At 37.0% G+C, this 22,501-nt stretch overlaps 2 protein-coding genes across 2 annotated transcripts; one reads left to right on the top strand and one right to left on the bottom strand.

Moving 5' to 3' along the window:
- Nucleotides 1-16,265: 16,265 nt before the first annotated feature.
- Nucleotides 16,266-16,676, bottom strand: LOC141392306 (histone H3). Its single transcript, XM_073965256.1, has one exon. The coding sequence runs from the start codon at nt 16,674-16,676 to the stop codon at nt 16,266-16,268; it is 411 nt and encodes a 136-aa protein (XP_073821357.1).
- A 298-nt stretch (nt 16,677-16,974) lies between these two features.
- On the top strand, nt 16,975-17,372 carry LOC141392901 (histone H4). The gene has a single exon (XM_073965871.1). It carries the CDS (start codon nt 17,000-17,002, stop codon nt 17,309-17,311), a length of 312 nt encoding a protein of 103 aa, XP_073821972.1. The 5' UTR covers nt 16,975-16,999; the 3' UTR covers nt 17,312-17,372.
- Nucleotides 17,373-22,501: the final 5,129 nt, after the last annotated feature.

Below are 22,501 nucleotides of genomic sequence, written 5' to 3'. Positions count from 1 at the left end.
TTCTAAATTTCTCTCACTTTAGTTGAAATTTTTCTTCTTCTTCTTATTTCACTAAATCACATTTTCTTAAATGACCAAAAAAATCACATAATTTTCTAAATTTCTTTTACTTTATGTTGAAATTATAAAAAAAAAAATTCTTCTTCTTCTTCCTATGTTTCACCAAAAAGTATTTTATTTTTTCTCAAACGTCCCAAAAATCACATAAATTCTTTTACTTCATGTTGAAATCATTGAAAATCTTCTTCTTCTTCTTCTTCTTCTTCTTCTTCTTCTTCTTATTTTTCAGTAAAAATAATTTATTTTTTTCTTAAATGTCCACAAAAATCACATATTTTTCTTCTATTTTATGTATTTTTGTTATTTTCTAACAATGATCCTCATTTTATTTCCACAACTCTACTTTTTTCCCTTTGAAAATAAAAAATTTTTTCCGTGCGCACTTCATGTTGTCATCACTCTATTACTAACTTTATGCTCTGACAACATCACCAAAATCGCACATTTCTGCATTTTTTCCTTTCCAAATACAGTTACTTTTTTCTCCTCCAAATTCGCGGCGGCAGAAGAGTTTTTCTAAATAATTTACTCTAACAGCCACTACAACAACACCACCAACGGCCATCATCATCATCGTCATCAACAATCATCATGAACGTATGTAAAGGCATTTGGTTATTCTAACTAACAAACACACCACACACACACACACACATTCATAACAGACATCGTCAACTTACAATGAACGAACATTGGCGGGAACATCGATGAACGAATATTGGCGCGAACATCATCGATGAGACGAATGATCTCTTTTTCGCTCTTTCTTACTCTCTCTCTGTCTCTCTATATCTGTCTCGCTATTTCTGTGAAAAACTAAAGCGACATAAAACAAACACAATTCTGCTGGGGGGTAGAAATGAAAAACAGTTACAACAAACGAACATATTTTCTAAGGAAATATGAAAGAAAAAATGTCATTTGCAAAATAATCAAGGGTTGTCGTCGATTAAGAAATATATTATTTTTTGGGCATTTTTATTTTTTCCCTATAAAATGTAAATATAAAATTTTTGGTCATTTTTATTCTTTTCCTATAAAATGTAAATAATGAAAATTAATAGTTTGAATAGATTTTTTCTCTTTTTAAATATATTTTGTCGTCCTGAAAAGGACGGATTGGTTGAATTTTGTATGGATTTTCTTCTTCTATACGATGGTCTGTATTTTTTCCATAATACCTTTCGAGATAATTTAGGCTTTCTTTTCGGTCTTCTTGGGCAAGAGAACAGCTTGAATGTTTGGCAATACACCACCTTGAGCAATAGTGACGCCGGACAGCAATTTGTTCAATTCTTCGTCGTTGCGGATGGCCAATTGCAAGTGACGGGGAATGATACGAGTCTTCTTGTTGTCACGGGCAGCATTACCAGCCAATTCCAAAACTTCAGCAGCCAAATATTCCATGACGGCGGCTAAATATACTGGAGCACCGGCACCAACACGTTCAGCATAGTTGCCTTTGCGCAACAAACGATGAATACGACCGACGGGGAATTGAAGACCAGCACGATTTGAACGGGACTTTGCCTTTCCCTTAACTTTGCCACCTTTACCACGACCAGACATTTTCACTTAATATTTTTTTGAACACTTCACTTAGCACTGAAAAAACACAGAATGATGCCGTTACTCGTTTTTCATTTTTTCATTTTTGCCCAAGGCCATGTTTATTGATTAAATTCCTTAAAACTAACAGTATGGCTTACTGAATAATCATTAATAATTAAACAAATAGCTTTTCGCCACATACATATTCGGTACTATCTGACGCTGCAAAGATAATCTCGACAGCAAAACATCTTACATTACAAGTGTATTTTAACAGTCATTAAATTAAATATGCTCCAAAAATTCAATTATTAAAAACGAGCGAATTCAAAAATTTTATGAACTTAAACTAGAGACTTACAAACTAATACTTATATCTACTTATATCTACTATTTACAATACTTACAAGAGGCAACACGTATGTATCACTGCGCAGTGTTGTACACTGTATCAGTGATATCATACGTGTTGTATCGCCTATGGTAAAATAATAGACGATTGTCTATATATAATATCCCCTCACTGTCTAGTAAAGGTATAGCGGCTGGTGGCAAATGCTTTCTGGATCTCAACATTTGGGCATCATATGTACAAGTAAGCGACTCCGCAACAACCGAGTTCTCCAGTAATTCACTTCTTTCAATAAACCGTTTGGCGGCTTTCATCATAAAGACGTCAATTCTGTCAAAGCTAGCCCTCTCATATATAGTTCTACAAGAAGTAGACTTGTAGGAACCATTAACAAGAAAACATCTTCGTAGGCCAAGGCACGAGCGCAGAATACGTCGTTCCCATACACGTAGCCTCTCCATCTGGTGAGAGGAAATCCCAAACCAGATTGGAAAGGCATACGCTACAACCGGTCTAATAACTTGACGGTAAATTAGCAATTTCACTTCTTGGGAGAGTCCTCCTCGCATGCGCATAAGCCCATGATAACTGAAATAAATTCGTTTTGCCCTTTCTAAAATATGGTCAATATGTCTTACAAAGTTGAAGTTTGCATTAATTACGACTCCTAGGTATTTAATGCTATCAGCAAGGCGTATATTTTCTCCTCCTATATTGAGAACGGGAAAATAACTATTGAAATTTGGGAAAACAATACCTGGCTTTCCTTTTATAAGGACAGCCGAGCATTTAGCTGTATTTATTTTAAGGCCCCACTTTTCAAAGAACCTGAAAAGCTCACCTAAAAATTCGTTGGCTCTGTGCGTGATCGTGCTTGCTCTTGGGCCGGTAAAGGCTGCCAGGACATCATCTGCATAGGAAAGTAGCAAGTCTCCCGGGGGCGGATCCGGAATATCACTTACAAATATATTGTATAAGAGGGGCCCCAAGATAGAACCCTGGGGCACACCTGCAGATACCGGCCTACGGGTGGATATATGTTCTCCAACCCTTACGCTAAAATGGCGGCCTCTCAGGAAACTCGCCACCATCCTGCACAAATGAGCATCGACTCCGAAGTTTTGCAGTTTGTATAACAAACCGTTGTGCCATACGGAGTCGAATGCCCTGGCAAGGTCAATGCTAACAGCAATTGTACCACGCCTTCTATCTAATCCTCTTGTCACATGCGTAGCAAAGGCAGCTAGTGCATGTGATGTTGAGTGCCCAGGTCTAAAGGCAAACTGGTTATCCTTTAAAATTCTTTTGTCCTCGACAATTATCCTTAGCCTATTCATTATAAATGATTCCAGCAATTTGCCAAAAGCAGATAATAATGATATAGGACGATAATTGCCGCATTCCTCAGGGTTCGACCCCCTTTTGAAAATTGGCACTAGCATGGCCTCTTTCCAAGCTTTTGGAAAATATGCCAAATTGAGGCAGTGATTAAATAATATCGCTAAGAAAGCAAATATTGTATCACCTGCCTTTTTCAGAGCCACATCTGGGATCTGGTCAATTCCGCTAGATTTCTTACCTGGTCTCCTAGCTAAGGCCTTCCCTACTGCGTCTGCCCTTATGAAGCCACCTTGGTTCCATATACTGGTGTCATCTACTTCGATACCATCAGCGGAGAATGTGTCGCTAAAGTACACCACAGGGGACCGACTTTCCATCCCCTCCACTGCCCTATTAACTGAGCTAGCAAAGGAGTAGTCAGTCGGCCCACTAGTGGGCTGCAACACACCCTGGACATAGTCTGCCAAAGCCTCTGCCTTGAGTCTGTCATCTATTATACGTGTACCAGATGAGTCACGTAGAGTCCCTACAGGTTCCCGAACTTGCAGGCCTGCTGCCATCTTAACTCTGTGATAAGTTTTACTGTTTACCCTAATATTTTCTAAATATTCCTTAAAACGGTCATGCTGGAAAATTTTTATACAATCCTCGATAATGCGATCGAGGTTGCGAATATCCGCTCTGAGAATTGCATGTCTCTCAGGGTTCCCTGATCTACGTAGAGTGCGACAAAGTCTTCTTCTCTCACGCATAAAATTTATTATTCTAACTGGTAGATCTTCGAGAGATCCCGGTCTACACCTCTTTTTGGGAACCGCAACCTCAATCGCATTACGGAACACCGTATTTAGTTCCTCGATACATCTGTCTATTTCCTCAACCGAGACATTCCTATTCACTGGTAAGCAGCAGCCTACAAGACCCTGACGTAAATCTCCCTTAAACCGTGTTATGTTTATTCGGTTAAAATTTAAAAATGTGCGCCTTTCACATGTTTCTAATTGACCGACGGCTAAATCTATTTCAAGGGCTCTGTGATCTGATTCATAGTCAAGAGCTCTAACTATGTTTCCTCCATCCACAGATGGAAGGCCTGGGGTTCTCAGAAAAAAGTCAATATATGACCCTGAAATACCAGCAGGTCTGGTTGGGATATCCGTCCTGCAAGCGTCGAAAAATGGATTTTCTGAGAGATAGTCAACTAGTATTCTACCTCTCCTATTTGCTTCTGTACCGCCCCATAATTGGTGCTTTGCATTTAGGTCAGCCCCAACCAGAACTTCACCTCTACTATACATTTCGGTCACAGCATCAAGATCGCTAACCTGGAATGTGTCTTGGGGGCGGAGGTATAGAGAGATGAAGACTATCGAAGAGCCATCCCCCCTCCACACCCTCACACCACAAGCTTCAATATTTCCAGTTTCTAAGGCTATTCTCTCAGAACGATAATTATCTTTAACCAGGACTGCCGTACCACCCCCACGTCGGTCGCCCTCCCTAAATTGCCAAAAGCATTTGTATCCCTCAAACGATATGTTACGAGAAGCTGGAAGCTTATGCTCAGCTAGTAGCAACACATCGGGCTTTCTCTCATTAATAAAATTTTTTAAGAAATATCTCCTAGTTATTGAAACCAAGGAGTTTACATTCAAAAAGATACACCTAATTAAACGCAACATTGGAAGCAGAAAAAATCATCCATGCGGATAACGCGGCCTCAACACCGGCTGTAGCCATTATTTTCTGAAAAGTCGGGCCGAAAGACCTGGCAGTAGAATACTTTTCTTCAAACCCATTTCCAAAAAATTCAGTAATTTTTTGGAAATTATCCCCTCCCATATTGGGCGAAAGTTCAGTATGAACACGGGGTTGTGGTCTAGTAGGGCGCGCAGGGGGTGCACGTCCAAGACTGGCAGCGGCATATGAGATGTCGTTGCGAAGGCCAGCTAATCGCGCTGAATTGGCTTCAGCTTTAGCTTTTGCGCTTGCCTGCTCTCTTGCCTTTCTGGCTAATATAGCAAGGCGTTTGGGACAATCCTTCGCGCAAGCAGGATGTCCTTTTATATCACAATTGGCACAAGCACATGGTTCTGCCGGTTTTCTGACTACTAGTCCTGTAGAGGGATCTTCTACATCTATCATAATTTCTTTATCTTTTGGTGGGATGGTACAATTGTCCTTCTCATGAGACAATCCACATCTTACACAGCGGGGAGGCATGGTGCAATTGTTAGCAACATGTCCAAACCGCTGGCAGTTGAAACACTGGGTAATCCCGCTACCCTTGTCTTTACGAATAATGACATTATTCGTAAAAATTTTTTTAATTTTATATACATTTTCTATGTCTGACGATCTTGCCAGACGAAGGATCCATTTCTTGTAGGAAATGGGTTGTAAACCGACTACTTCAACCTTGATATCAAGTTGCTTGAAGAAGTTTTCCACCTCTGCCTTGGTCCAAACGTTATCCAAACCCACTATTACCAAGGAATATGGCAACAATGGCTTTGGAGTGTGGGTATGAAATTTATACCCCGCTTGGGCTAACAAACTCCTAGCAATACCATAATTGTCTAGACCTCTAACTTTGACAGAAAGGACGCCCTGACGAATAATTTTAACATCCAACTCACCTGGAGAAATCGACTGCTGCAAGGTGATGCTGACGTCCCTGGAAGTTACGTCATAAATTGTGAATGATGGCATTGATGATTTGCCACCACCCGCCTTCTTATTTTGATTAACAACATTTTGGGTTGTATTAAAAGTCTTCTCTGCTGCTGGAGCTGTTGCTGCTGCTTTCGCTGCTACTGAAGCCGCTGATTTCATTGCAGTAGTTTTTGATTTGTTCTTCTTCTTCTTTACTTCCGTCCATGAAGAGGAAGCATCGGCGTCATTATTGCTGGGGATAGCTAATTTTGCAGATCCCTCGTTGGGTGCTGTCGGCGTTACAACACCATTATCTTCTTCTTCCATTGCATCACTACCAGGGTTTTCGGCTGCCCTGATAGGAGAGTCATCCTTCTCAGAAGTGCCGTCCGCACTTGCATTACATTGACATGAATTTTTCATGGCACGCATTTCTACCGCTAATTGCTTATTAGCTTCTTCTAGCTGCTCAATTCGAATGCCGTTACTCGAATATACCCGTACTATTTATACTTTTCTCTCGCTCATTTAATACACACACATCGAAAACTGGGGTTGTTTGGCCACTATTCCACACAGCAACTGTGACTACCTGAAACATTTGAGCATTTAATGCTTGAAATATTCTTGTTTGACGCCGTAGGTTCATCATTTGTGAACAGTGTTAAAAGTGTTTGTGTGATTAAAAAAACTAAAAGTGAAAAATGCCTCCAAAAACCAGTGGTAAAGCAGCAAAGAAGGCCGGCAAAGCCCAAAAGAACATCACCAAGGGCGATAAGTCGAAGAGACGTACCAAGCGTAAGGAGAGTTACGCTATCTACATTTACAAAGTGTTGAAGCAAGTCCATCCTGATACTGGTATTTCGTCAAAGGCCATGAGCATCATGAACAGTTTCGTGAATGACATCTTCGAACGTATTGCCGCCGAAGCCTCTCGTTTGGCCCACTACAACAAGCGCTCTACCATCACCAGTCGGGAAATCCAAACCGCTGTCCGTCTATTGTTGCCCGGTGAATTGGCTAAGCACGCTGTCTCTGAAGGTACCAAGGCTGTTACTAAATACACCAGCTCCAAGTAAATGCCTTGATTTTTTCATCAATTCGTCGAAATTCAAACATAAAAGGCCCTTTTCAGGGCCACAAAAAACATTTTAAAAGAGATCAAATTTTTGTCGAAACACTAATTTTTCCATTATTTACATTTTTAATAAAGAAACTTTTTTATTTTAAAATTTTAAAATTCCTCACATTCCAGCAAAAATAATACATTTCCATGTATTTACTAAAATGACGCCGTCAACTCTTGTTTTGCCGTGGTTCATATTGCTTTTTTGCTTGCTTGGCTACTCTATGTGTGTAATGTGTGTACAACAACACGCCATCCACTGTATGGGTATGTGTGTGTGCTTGTGCGATGTTACTTTGTATTGCCGTCGGCAGTCACCACCAATATCGAAAATGTATAAACGAACAACAAACATGTATAAGCATTTTGCCTGTAATACTTCACTACGCCAATGCCGAATATGAAGCGCAAACGTTTTTAAGGGGAAATTTTTTTGGTGGTGGCGCAAAAATTAACGGGACATTTTTCAATGGAAAAAATAGAAAGAGAAATAAAATAGAGTTGCAACATAACTTCATTAGAATAGAAAAACATTCCTGATTAAAAAAATCTCCTTTTACCCAGCAAACAATTTTTGCAAAAAGAAAAAATTATCATTTTTGAAGATTAAATGAAAAATTCCAAAAATATGAAATTAGATGAAAATGACCATAATTAGACAAACAAAAATTAGTCACATTTATTTTATGACCCAGACTAAAATTTTAATCCCTTTGTGGTGTTATTTTGTGGAATGCCCATAATAAAACAGGCTCAATGTTAATTACCTAATAGGAAAAGTAATTAGTGAGGGTAATATTTTTCCTAAAATCAGACACGTGTGTATTTTTCTTATTTATTTAGGTAATAAAACAATAAATAGTAATAATAAATAGTTTGAAGTAAAGATTTTCTCTTTTTGAATTTAATTTGTAGCCCTGAAAAGGGCTGTTAGATATTATGCTTTCGAATATCGAAAAATGTTGTCAACAAGTAATCTTTCTGGGAAAAATTACTTCTTGGCGGCGGCTTTCTTGGCAGCTGGCTTCTTTGGTGCGGCGGCTTTTTTGGGTTTAGCAGCTGCTGTTTTTGCCTTGGGTGCCTTTGGTTTGGTGGCAGATGCTTTAGCGGCGGTTTTTGCTGGTTTAGCCTTAACTGTACCGGTTTTCTTGGCAGCCTTAGCCTTTGTTTTGTCAGCCTTCTTCTTCTCAGCGGTCTTTTTGGCGGCAGATGGCTTCTTGGCAGCGGTTTTCTTTTCACCGGCGGCCTTTTTAGGGGCAGCCTTCTTCTTCTTCTCAGCAGCTGGGGCCTTCTTCTTCTTTTCAGCAGTCTTTGCTTTGGGTTCCTTGGAAGCCGAGGCGGACAATTTGAATGAACCAGAAGCACCCTTACCTTTAGTTTGGATGAGTTTTCCACTGGCAACAGCGCTCTTCAAATATTTCTTGATGAAAGGAGCCAATTTTTGGGCATCAACCTTGTAGGTGCTGGCCAAATATTTCTTGATGGCAGGCAATGATGAACCACCACGTTCCTTCAATGTTTTGATGGCGGCGTCAACCATTTGTTGGGTTGGTGGATGAGTAGGGGCAGCTGATGGTTTCTTTGCTTTGGCTGCGGCCTTCTTTGGTGCCTTTTTCTCAACAGCGGCAACTGGGGAGGCGGTGGCTTCAACAACGGCGGCGTCAGACATGATTATTCACTTTTATGTTTATATTTCACTGTAACACAAATACACTCACAAATTTATGTGTACTATTAAATTGTTATTGGCAATTTCAATTCAATTCAATTCAATTTTATTTAGATTCAAATCCTTAAACATTTTCATATGACTTACGTCTAACATTAATTCTTAGGTCTATTTAGCATAAAATTATTTTTCTAAATTTATCTGTATAATACATGTACATAAATACATATGTTGCAGCACGTATGCAACATATCCTTAATACTGAGAAAGTTAAATTAATTAAATTAATTTATTGTTCTCTTATAGACTATTATGCAAGAATATTATTCTTATTCTCCTGAAAAAAGAATCTTAAAAAAGGAGTCTCTAAGCATTTTTATTTTTTGTCTTATTATCTACTTACAAACTAAATAAATATAAATTATTTACATATGTACAGGATGCTTCATCGGCTACTGGGCTGACTGGTAGACGGTGTTGTAAATGTCGAATGTTTTATACCGTCGGTGATAAAACATGAGTTGGTCATTCTCATATAATAGACCTTCCCTATTTAACATTGTAAGGCAATTTGGAGGGTGATAGTTTGCCTCCAAAAGGCCATCTATACTGTTGAAACTGTCAGAAAGGCTGTCAATAACAAGAGTATTTTCGCAATATGCGGACTTTTCGAGAAAGTTGAGAGCGCTCTTCATTAAAAAGACATCAATCCTTTTAAAAGGGGTGTCGTGGTATACTAGGGAGTTGGGTGGCAAACGCCATATTCCATCATCACCTTGTATAGGTTTCAGATCTAGACACGATCTTAGTACTCCTCTCTCCCAGATACGAATTCTCTCCATTTGACTGGAGGAGATTCCGTACCACACAGGGAAGGCGTAGGCCAAGATCGGTCGAATAATTTGTTTATAGATCAGTAGCTTAACCGCGAGGGTAAGACCACCTGATCTGCAAATTATTCGTTGGTACGTCCAAAACAGTTTCTTGGCTTTTCCAAGTATATAGTCTATGTGTCCGACAAACTGGAAGTTGGATGTAAAAACTACCCCTAAGTATTTAAGTCTGTCGGACATACTAATTGCCTGACCCCCAATATCGAGTGTGGCTTCAAATCCCCTAGAGCTAGGGAATAAGTACTTTTTCAGCCCTTTGAAAACTATGCCTTCGCATTTGCTAATGTTCAGACACATCTTCCATTTACAAAAATACCTGTGGAGAACCTGGAGGTATGTATTCAAACGCACGTTTGTATTTGTGGCGTGAGCTCCTGACGCAGCGATGAAAATATCGTCAGCGTATATAAGCAGTAGATCTCCCTCTGGTGGTTGGGGGATGTCGCTTAAGAATATATTAAACAGGACAGGTCCTAAAAGGGAACCCTGCGGGACCCCTGTAAATATGTTTCTAGAGGTTGAGAAAGATTCTCCAACCTTTATTTTGAATTTTCTGGATTTGAGAAAATTTGCTATTATTCTGCAGGTGTTATGACTAAAATTCATTCTCGTCATTTTGTAAACAATGGCATTGTGCCAGACATTGTCAAAGGCACCGGAGAAGTCCAGACTAACCCCAATTGTGATTTGCCTGTTGTTCAGGGCCCTACCCACGTGGTCACCCAGCACAGTGAGTGCATGTGTTGTGGATAGGCCTCTCCTAAAGCCAAATTGGTTATCAGGGAGTAGTTCCCTGTCCTCTAGCTCATTTGAAATATTCCGTAAAATGAAATATTCAAAAAGTTTCCCAAATGCAGATAGGAGACTAATTGGCCTATAACTGTCTGCCTTTGTAGGGTCTTTACCGGGTTTAAGTATGGGTACCGTTATGGCAATTTTCCAAGCGTTTGGAAAATACCCCAAATTTAAACAGTGGTTAAAAATAACGGCAAGAGTCTTCCAAGTCGACCTGTCGGTGGCTTTTAGGACTATCTCGGGGACCCTGTCAGGTCCACTGGATTTGCGATTTGGTCTTCTTTTAACTGCAGAACCTATGTCGTCTAGCGATATAAGCCTGAGTTGTTGTATTGGACTCGGGTTTATGCCGTCCGCTGAACAATATTGGGAAAATTGTATCAGGGGAGACCTGTTGTCATACTCAAGTTCAATGCTATTTATAGTATTGTCTGGAGGTTCCGGTGGTACTTCTCTACCCTGAATCGAGTCGGCAATTGCATTAGCCTTATTATTTTCGAGGGATATACGGACACCGTTATTGTCAATTAGGTCGGGCATAACGTTGCGTTTTATACCCGCAGCGGCCTTGACTTTGCTATATACCCGATCATTCATTTCAATATTATTCAGGAACTTTTTCCATTCTTCGCTTTCATGTTGCGCAATGGCACCCTGAATAATTCTGTCCAGATTTGTTATATCTGCCCTAATAGTGTCAAATCTACCAGGGTTTCCCGTGCGAAAAAGAGTTCGCCTGAGCCGTTTTTTCTGTCTGATAAGGTTCAGAATATCTGGTGGTAGTGGTCTTAAACCCCTGCTACCTGGTCGTATTTTGGGGATTGAGTCTTCCATGGCTCTTTGAAAGATATCTGCCATATTGTCAATTCCTTGGTCAATGTCTGATGTTGTGACATTCCTATCTATAGGCAGAATGCACGATGGCAGTTCTTCTGCTAAGATTCTGTTGAGTCGCCTTTTATTTAAGCGTTTATAGTCGTAGAAAGTTTGAATTTCTCGACGCTCTGGCGTAATCTCAAGGACCTTCATGACTATGGCCAAGTGGTCCGAATTACAATCTGCAGTGCTTAAACCCCTGCCACCGTTATCGTCAATAGTTAGGCCTGGGGAGGCGAAACATATGTCGATATAGGACTGGGACTCTCTGCTAACCCTGGTTGGTCCGTCGGTTGGGATGACTATTAGGTCCGGGCAACCTAGAATAAAGTCATACACCTTTCTACCTTTGGAGCATGTCGTGGCACTACCCCAGCTTATGTGCCTCGCGTTGAGGTCGGCACCCACTAGTACATCGCCGTTTCTGGCGAGAAATCTGAGACATTCGAGATCAGTTGTTCCTAAGGTATCTGTGGGTCTACAATACATGCTCACCAAATGGAGAGATGTCCCATCAGCCCTATACAATCTGATACACGTACTTTCTATAATTCCGGAGTCGATATCGATTTTCTCGCATCTAATGTCGTCCTTAATAAGGATGGCAGTACCGCGACCTGAACCGTCCCCTCTCCTCTGCATAAATGATTTGTACCCCTCCATCTCCAAGTTTTGATGAACAGGCACCATATGCTCCGCTAACATCATCACCTCAGGCCGATGTTCGTTAAGAAACAAGCGTAAGAAATGTTTCTTTCGCCTCGACACTAAAGAGTTGATATTAGCAAATATGCATTTAAGCTGTCTAATCATCGAAACTCAAAGATGTTAGGATGCCAACCATGGCTTTTGCTTGGCTCTCCTTATCTAGACTTCTAATGCCCTTGGAATATTTTCGGACTTTCGTGACGCAGGTAAAGAAATCTTTACCAAAGGTGTTTTTGCAAATCTCGTCGAAAATATCGAACGAGCCCATAGCTGCATTAATTGGTTCCTCCACAGAGTTTACCGGTATTCGTTTTGGTGGAATTTCGTTGGCCTTTTCACCTGAAGTGCTGGCGTACGATTGTCCTGGCTTTACTTTACCACTATTAATTGGAAAAGTATTTCTTCTTCTAGCCTCAACTTTTTTTGTCTTGGCTTCATTAGCCTTGGCAAGGAGAGCCTGCCTTATGGGACATTGACGAGCGTTTGCCGAATGCCCGAACTTGTTACAGTTCACACATTTAAGTGTAAACTCAGGCTGCATTACTATTTTACCCGTCTCTGAATCTTCTATGGGAATCATTTTGGGTTTATAAGTGCCTTTGGGAATATGGCAATTGGCTGGTCCATGGGACTCGCCACACTTAACACACCTATACGGCATACCGCAATTGTTCGATACGTGACCGTATCGTTGGCAATTGCGGCATTGCGTTAGGCCCTTTCTTTTGTCCTTTCTCCAACTGACATTGCAATTTAAGAATTTCTTTACCTTAAATAGTCGATTTATTTCTGACCCCTTCCCAAGATGAATAAGCCATTTTTGAAATCCTAACTTTACAACCCGTTTCACATCGAGTTTTATGTCAAGACTAGCCAGACCTGCTTCTACGTCAACTTGTTCGTAAGTTGAGGTCAGTCTCGACAAAATAACGGATTGTGGAGATTGGTCTTTTGGAGTAAACGTGAAAAATTCTACCCCTTTTTCAACGAAAAGCGCTCTAACTTTCTCATGCTCGTCAGTAGATTCTAGCTTGAAGTATGCCCTTTTCTTGTTTATGACTGATATGGAAAAGTCATCATGCCCTAACATTGCCTTAATGTCATTCGTCATATCTTTAACATTTATATTAAAAGTCAAAATAGATGGAGTTGACTTACCATTTTTTCCATCAGCCGATGAAGCATCCTTGGTGGTTATTATATTCTCCTCAGACGTGTCCATCGTTTCATTCTGGGGAATTATTCTGACTTTACGCCTCGGTTTCTTCTTCTTCTTCTTGTCGTCGCAGTTTGTTGAGACGGCTACATTCTCTACCGTATTACTTGCTGGTGGTACGGTGCTGCTGGATGTTTGTACAGGTGAATTAACAGCAGGAACATCCTTCTTAATTTTTGTCTTCTCTGGAGCTTGGGATGCGCTCCGGACATTAATGCGCGGTGTTGGTACTGGTGGTATGCCCGCTGATTGCTGCTTTGGCTGCGTGACAGTGGCTTCCATCAATACATTGGCATTACCTTGCTTTGATGTGCTGCTCTTGTTGCCTTTCAACAGAGCGATTTCTCCTTCGAGCCGACCGATGTGGCGTTTGTAGCTCGATTCCCGCGAGTGTGCGTATGTGAGTTTTTGGGCCGACTCATCTTGCATGGTTTTGAGTTTAGCAAGTTCGGCATCCAATAGCTCGTTTCTTTTCTCTAACAGCGACATTTTTTGCTGTAGCTGGCTAACGAGAGCCTGTAGTTGTTGGTCACACGGTGAGCCTTTGCGTTTGAACGACGGCCTGTTGTGTGTGACTACCTTCCAGTCAGCTGATGAGTCAGTTGTTTTTTGCTCCATCGGCTCTGCAGTGTTGCTGCTTGAAGCGTTGTTGTCGTTGACTACTGTTGGGCTAGCAGTCACTATGATGGCAGGTGGTTGTCTTCCCGCTGGTTGAGGTTTGCCGGCGGCAGGTAGGTCTGCCGACTGCATGGTGCCGTTGGGAAGAACACGTTCGCCAGTTGAAGAGGTGTTGGAACAAAAATCCTGTCTCGTATGAAGACATCTATTGTGTCCTCTACAGAATTTTTGGCACTTTAACTTTTCACTTTGTATACACAATGTACTTCTTCACTTTTCACTTTGTATTACGATTCACTTTTTGTTCTTATTTTTTATTATTCTTCTTATTGGCAATTTTTAAAAATGGTAGGTACATTGAAAAGATGAGAAGTGCATAGTAGTCAATAGCTATATTTTTCGAAATATTGTGTGGAAGCGTGTTTAATTTTTTACAAAAGTTTTCGTAGGAATTTAATTTTTCCGAAGAATCTTTGAATATTTTTATAAAAGATATTTTACACATTTCTTGTATAGATATCAGGCCATATTTTAACGAAAATTTGGTGTAATTTCCTTTATCCGTTTAAAAGTTATAAGCGTTTAACTTCACAGATTGTAAAAATGTAATCACAAATTTGTAACTAAATTTGAAAAAATTATGAATTTTTTCAAAAATATTTTTCCAAATTCTATTTGAGAATAAAGCCTGATATGTTTACTTTAGGATAAAATTAAAATATTGACATATTTCACATTTTCACTGTGAAAAAAATTCAAAATCTTTATGTGGTCCAAGACGGCAGAAATCCTCTTGTTGGCATATTTTCAATGAAGAAAAGTTTTTCTTCAAAGAAATTTAAAAGCTCAAATCTAATTAAGTTTTATAAAAATTTCTTAAAAAACATTTCAGAATCTGTATATTTACACCAAATTATAACATTATTCATAAAAAGTAGTTATTTCTTTGGAAAAGTTAAAAAAATCTTCCCATTACCGTATACCACCTATGGACAAACATTCACTGTCAAAGGTAATATTTTTGAAAATTGAAATATTTTTGCTAAATTAAATGAAAATCGCTCAAAAATTAATTTTTAATAAAATATGAGGACATTTTCGTTAAAATTTAGTAAAAATTTCATCAATTTTTACAAAAAATATTCTCCAAAAATAATTCTTCCTTTGCTAGTACATATCAAGGAAAAAACCATATAGAATTACTGAAGTTTTTCACACGTACTTTTTTCCTTATTTCATTAATAATTTTGATATTTATTGCAAAAATGTATATAATAAAATAAATAAATCCCTTTTCTATGACAATTTTGTAAAAATAATACAAGATTTAAACAATTTTCTTCAAAGAAAATTTTTTTCTAAAATGTAGTATTACGCCTTTCAAATGGCCAAGAAATATTCGCCATCTCTATGTGATACAATTTTTGACAAATATTTTTAAAAAAATTATCCTAAATTTTACTAAATTAAAAAATATATAGCTGAAAAGAAAAAAATTGCATATTTCATTCATCATTATCTGAAAAGAAAAATAAAACAAAACAGAGAGCATTTGCCGCCAAAAAATTTCAACCATATTGAGTGAGAAATAGTGAGAGCATTATTGCAGAGAACATTTTGCGCCAAATTTAGTGAACATATGCCTTGTGGATATTAGTATACACACAAAAACAAGTTCAATAGAACAAATATTTGTTATGAAGAAAATAAGAAGAAGAAGAAAAAACATTGCCCTTAAAGAAGAAATTAATATGGACGGACGCCGTCAAAAAGACCAATAGAAAAGAAAGAAGAAGAATAAATGTATATTCTAATAGGAAAATATTACTGACGCCATCAAAAACCACACAAAGAAAAGAAAGAAGAAGAACACAAATGTGCATTTCAATGGGAAAATTTTACTGACGCCGTCAAAAATTACATATAGAAGGAAATTTCAATAAGTTTGTTCAAGAAGAAGAATAAAATGTGTCTTTTTAGGGAAAAATGATATTTTTTGTTTCAAGAAGAACAAAATATTTAATGGAAAAATTTTACTGACGCCGTCAAAAATTACCTATAGAAGCAAATTTTAATATTTTTTTTTAAAGAAGCAGAACAAAAGGTTTCTTTGAAAGGGAAAATTGTAATATTATATTTTTTTCAAGAAGAAGAATAAAATGTGTCTTCTAATGGGAAATTTTTACTGACGCCGTCAAATATGACTCATACAAGAAAATTTTAAAATATTCCTAAATCAGCATCAAAAATGAAACAAACACAAAGAAAAATATTTATTTATTTAAAATGTTAAAAATAATAAATAGTTTGATGAAAAAATAATCTCTTTTTTATAAATTTTTTGTGGTCCTGAAAAGGACCGATTGTTTTGTTGTAAAAAAAAATGTTTTTAAAACGTCAAGAATTTAAGCACGTTCTCCACGGATACGTCTGGCCAATTGAATATCTTTAGGCATGATGGTGACACGTTTAGCATGGATGGCGCACAAGTTTGTATCTTCGAAAAGACCAACCAAGTAGGCTTCACTGGCTTCTTGCAAGGCCATAACAGCAGAGCTCTGGAAACGCAAATCAGTTTTGAAATCTTGAGCAATTTCACGAACCAAACGTTGGAAGGGCAATTTGCGGATCAACAATTCAGTACTCTTCTGGTAACGACGGATTTCACGCAAGGCAACAGTACCAGGACGGAAACGATGAGGCTTCTTGACGCCGCCGGTGGCTGGTGCGCTCTTACGAGCGGCTTTAGTGGCCAATTGCTTACGAGGAGCCTTTCCACCAGTCGATTTACGGGCAGTTTGCTTAGTACGAGCCATTTTTCACTTTAGTTTTTTCACTTCACTTAGGTATGCACACAAACACTGTTAACACTGTAATAACTGTGCCATCCATCCATATAGCGGTATTTATAGAAAATTTCGAAGAGGCGGCTATGATTAGGGGTGGGTAAACCAGTAAAGACAGCTGTGCGCGCCCAAAATGTGTACTAACACATACACAAATACATGTGTATTCCATTAAGACTCTTGGTTAGTCAAACAGGCCAATTTTTGTATAAATAGAAGCCGCCAGCCTTCGAAAAAACATTCGTTCTTGTGCTTTCGTGAAGTGTTAAGTGATTTAAAAAAAAAAGTGAAAAATGACTGGTCGTGGTAAAGGTGGCAAAGGCTTGGGAAAAGGTGGCGCTAAACGTCACCGTAAAGTGTTACGTGATAATATCCAAGGTATTACCAAGCCAGCTATTAGACGTTTGGCTCGCCGTGGTGGTGTAAAACGTATCTCTGGCCTCATCTACGAAGAAACCCGTGGTGTTCTGAAGGTGTTTTTGGAAAACGTTATTCGTGACGCCGTTACATACACCGAACATGCTAAGCGTAAAACCGTCACTGCTATGGATGTCGTCTATGCTTTGAAGAGACAAGGTCGTACTTTGTACGGTTTCGGCGGTTAAATATTTTCTTGACGCTATTTGGAGAATTTTTCTTTTACAACAAAACAATCGGTCCTTTTCAGGACCACAAAAAATATTTAAAAAGAGATATTTTCTTGTTGAAAATTACAAAAACATAAAAAAATTTAATAAAATATATCAAAAATAAAACTTACCTTAATATATGAAAAATAAAACTAACCATAAAATATTTTCTTTCAGTGCATTTTATTTTTTTCTTTTATTTTCCACATTTCATAATTTTTTTCAAATAATATTCCCTTTTGCCTTCAAAAATAAATGCCGTCGGCAACTCTGACCATTTACATTTATTTTCATAAATTTTTTTCATCATCAAATACTTTTCCATTTTTTCCTTCAAAAATGTTTGCCGTCGGCAACTCTGACCATTTAATTTTATTTTCATAAATTTTTTTCATCATCAAATACTTTTCCATTTTTTCCTTCAAAAATGTTTGCCGTCGGCAACTCTGATCATTACCTTTTTTCTTAAAATTTTTCTTCTTCTTCTTTTTTTTTGCCTTCAAAAATGTTTTACCGTCGGCAACTCTGATCATTCCTTTTTCGTAATACACAAAAATGTTCCTTTATTTCCACTAATACATGTTCTACCGGCAACTCTCATTGTTCGGGTAGCTGCTTGCTTGCTTGATAATACAACGATGTGTGTATACGCTATCGTCGGTCTGTGTGTGCGTGTGTTTGTTCATATAACTAACGCACATCAATGCTATGCCAAGCCAACAATATCTTTGACTGCGATGTTATGTACTTATTTTTTCCTTCAAGTAAAAATGTTTGTTATTTTGTGATGAAATTATTAAAAAATGTTATTAATTTTTTAAATGTATAACGAATATTACCTTTTTTTAAAAAATTTTCATTAAATTAGTTTGAATTTTATTAATATTTACTGCGATTTTTCTCAAAATTATATTCCAAAAATTTTTATAGCATCTCTTTTTTCAAAAATTTGCTTATGAATAAATTCTTCTTCTTCTTATGTTTCATGATTTCACATAAAAATATTTTATCTTTTACTTAATCCTCCAAAAAATCACATAATTTTCTAAATTTCTCTCACTTTATATTGAAATTATTGAAAAAATTCTTCTTCTTATATTTCATGAACTCGCATAGAAAAATTGTATCTTTTACTTATTTATTCAAAAATCACATAATCCTCCAAAATATCACATAATTTTCTAAATTTCCCTCACTTTATGTTGAAATTATTGAGAATTTTCTTCTTCTTCTCGTTTCACTAACTTAAATGACCAAAAAAATTACATAGTTTTCTAAATTTCTCTCACTTTAGTTGAAATTTTTCTTCTTCTTCTTATTTCACTAAATCACATTTTCTTAAATGACCAAAAAAATCACATAATTTTCTAAATTTCTTTTACTTTATGTTGAAATTATAAAAAAAAAAATTCTTCTTCTTCTTCCTATGTTTCACCAAAAAGTATTTTATTTTTTCTCAAACGTCCCAAAAATCACATAAATTCTTTTACTTCATGTTGAAATCATTGAAAATCTTCTTCTTCTTCTTCTTCTTCTTCTTCTTCTTATTTTTCAGTAAAAATAATTTATTTTTTTCTTAAATGTCCACAAAAATCACATATTTTTCTTCTATTTTATGTATTTTTGTTATTTTCTAACAATGATCCTCATTTTATTTCCACAACTCTACTTTTTTCCCTTTGAAAATAAAAAATTTTTTCCGTGCGCACTTCATGTTGTCATCACTCTATTACTAACTTTATGCTCTGACAACATCACCAAAATCGCACATTTCTGCATTTTTTCCTTTCCAAATACAGTTACTTTTTTCTCCTCCAAATTCGCGGCGGCAGAAGAGTTTTTCTAAATAATTTACTCTAACAGCCACTACAACAACACCACCAACGGCCATCATCATCATCGTCATCAACAATCATCATGAACGTATGTAAAGGCATTTGGTTATTCTAACTAACAAACACACCACACACACACACACATTCATAACAGACATCGTCAACTTACAATGAACGAACATTGGCGGGAACATCGATGAACGAATATTGGCGCGAACATCATCGATGAGACGAATGATCTCTTTTTCGCTCTTTCTTACTCTCTCTCTGTCTCTCTATATCTGTCTCGCTATTTCTGTGAAAAACTAAAGCGACATAAAACAAACACAATTCTGCTGGGGGGTAGAAATGAAAAACAGTTACAACAAACGAACATATTTTCTAAGGAAATATGAAAGAAAAAATGTCATTTGCAAAATAATCAAGGGTTGTCGTCGATTAAGAAATATATTATTTTTTGGGCATTTTTATTTTTTCCCTATAAAATGTAAATATAAAATTTTTGGTCATTTTTATTCTTTTCCTATAAAATGTAAATAATGAAAATTAATAGTTTGAATAGATTTTTTCTCTTTTTAAATATATTTTGTCGTCCTGAAAAGGACGGATTGGTTGAATTTTGTATGGATTTTCTTCTTCTATACGATGGTCTGTATTTTTTCCATAATACCTTTCGAGATAATTTAGGCTTTCTTTTCGGTCTTCTTGGGCAAGAGAACAGCTTGAATGTTTGGCAATACACCACCTTGAGCAATAGTGACGCCGGACAGCAATTTGTTCAATTCTTCGTCGTTGCGGATGGCCAATTGCAAGTGACGGGGAATGATACGAGTCTTCTTGTTGTCACGGGCAGCATTACCAGCCAATTCCAAAACTTCAGCAGCCAAATATTCCATGACGGCGGCTAAATATACTGGAGCACCGGCACCAACACGTTCAGCATAGTTGCCTTTGCGCAACAAACGATGAATACGACCGACGGGGAATTGAAGACCAGCACGATTTGAACGGGACTTTGCCTTTCCCTTAACTTTGCCACCTTTACCACGACCAGACATTTTCACTTAATATTTTTTTGAACACTTCACTTAGCACTGAAAAAACACAGAATGATGCCGTTACTCGAATATACCCGTACTATTTATACTTCATTTCATTTCATTTCATTTCATTTATTCCCAAAAACATATTAAATTACAATACATATGTGTATATATATATACTTATTTTAGTTTTAAATTACTCAAGCACAAATTAAATTTGTTTATCTAGAGATACACATTTTTTATGATAATATTCGGCAAGGCCAGCCACCTTTGATTACAATTAGTAAAAAGTTCATTTCTATTTATATTCTCGAAAAAAAGGGATGAAAAACGAGACTCCTTTAGTGTTTTGTTTTATATATACTTATAACTAATGGGCTAAGCCCCTAAAACTAAAAAAACAAAATAAGATAACAAACAAAATAATAAAATTCATTTAAAATAATAATGATTTGTATGAGAATACATAGTTATTGATCAGTTATGTATATTGTGTTTACAAAGTTATATGTTCTAAATCTTCTATGATAGAACATTAGTTTATCATCTTCCCCAATGAATTGGCCTGTATTTTGGAGGGTTAAAAGACACATTGGTGTTAAATAACCCCCATTTGACATTATTGTATTAAGTTCATCATTAGATACTATAATATTGGAAATATTAGGATTGGGATGGTTGACACATTTCTCCAAGTATTTTATTGCTAGTGTTGCCATATATTTATCTATTCTTGGAATATTACTTTTGTCATACAGTGTTCGACAACTTGGATTTTTATATTGACCTTCACTATTTACAATAGTTTTTAGTCCTAAGCAGTGTTTTAACATTCTTCGTTCTAGGATTCGTATTCGCTCCATTTGGTGCGATGATATGGCGAACCACACGGGATAAGCATATGACATTGTAGGCCTTACCAATTGCTTATAAATTACAAGCTTAACCTTTTCAGTAAGACCTCCTCTTTTTCCTATCATATTACGCAGTTTTCCATAAACTGCCTTTCCTTTCTGGAGGACATAGTCTACATGCCTTGTAAATTGCATGTCAGACTGAAGTATCACTCCGAGGTATTTTAAAATGTCAGTGTTGGGAATGACTTTGTTATCTATTTTAATGGCTGGTACGAATTTGCGTGCATTTTTGCACACCGAGCCTTTTTTCCCTTTAAAAATTATAGATCTACATTTATCTATATTTAAATTTAATTGCCAATCGTGGAAATATTCTGTCAACTTTTGCAGATAATTCGTTATTTTCTTTTGCGCTGTTTTTGCTCTATAATGTGAAGCAGATATTATTATGTCATCTGCAAAAATTGACAGAACTTCTCCGCTCGATGGTTCAGGTATATCTGCCAGATACAGATTATAGAGAACTGGCCCTAATACTGATCCTTGCGGGACCCCTGCTTTTAAAGTTTTTATTTCTGAATCTACCCCGTCTAAGGATACATAAAATTTCCTATCTATTAGATAATTTTTTATTATTCTGGTTGTTCCTTCATCAAACCTATATTTTGTTCTCATTTTATGTACTATACCTTCTTGCCAGGCCGTATCGAAGGCTTTTGAGAAGTCTAAACTTACTGCAATTGTTGCTTGTCTCTTATTAAGGCCAGAATATATCTGGTTTGTGAGCGTCATAAGCGCATTTGTTGTAGAGGTTTTTTTCCTAAATCCGTATTGGAAATTTTTTAGGATGTTGTTACTCTCAATATGATTATTGATGCGTTCTAATATTATTATTTCAAACAACTTTCCAAATGAACAAAGAAGAGATATTGGTCTATAATCAGTAGGATTTGTTGGATCTTTTCCTGGTTTTAGGATAGCTATTGTTCGGGAACTTTTCCACTTATTTGGGAAATATCCTATATTCAAGCAGTGGTTAAATATGAGAGCTAAATATTCCCATGTGGCGTATTTTGTTTTCTTTATAATGTAGTTTGGGATACAATCGTCACCAGAACTTTTTTTGTTGTTTAATTTACGAACTATTGACCCTACTTCATGGGGTGTAATTAATTTTATATTTCTAATACCAGTGTTATGGCTGCTACCGTCTGCCAAGAATTCACTATTGAATACTTCTAAAGGCTGGTTATTAGGAAAAGCTGTTTCTGGTGTTGTTAATATTCGATCTGATCTAATTACGTTTTGTACATTTGAGAATGTTTTTGCTAATAGATTAGCTTTATCTATTTCTGAATATATTTCCTCCTTGTTTTCATTGACTAATAAGTCAATTTTTTTTCTTTGTCCGAAGTTGGAAAAGGCTTT

Source organism: Musca autumnalis, unplaced genomic scaffold (assembly GCF_047663935.1).
Source record: "Musca autumnalis isolate F117 unplaced genomic scaffold, ASM4766393v1 scaffold_2, whole genome shotgun sequence".
Classification (NCBI taxonomy): domain Eukaryota; kingdom Metazoa; phylum Arthropoda; class Insecta; order Diptera; family Muscidae; genus Musca; species Musca autumnalis.
This window is presented reverse-complemented; position numbering and strand designations above follow the sequence as displayed.

What these genes read in the sequence shown, in the direction of transcription:
- LOC141392306 (XM_073965256.1), bottom strand. Translation starts at nt 16,676, where the DNA reads ATGGCTCGTACTAAGCAAACTGCCCGTAAATCGACTGGTGGAAAGGCT.
- LOC141392901 (XM_073965871.1), top strand. Translation starts at nt 17,000, where the DNA reads ATGACTGGTCGTGGTAAAGGTGGCAAAGGCTTGGGAAAAGGTGGCGCT.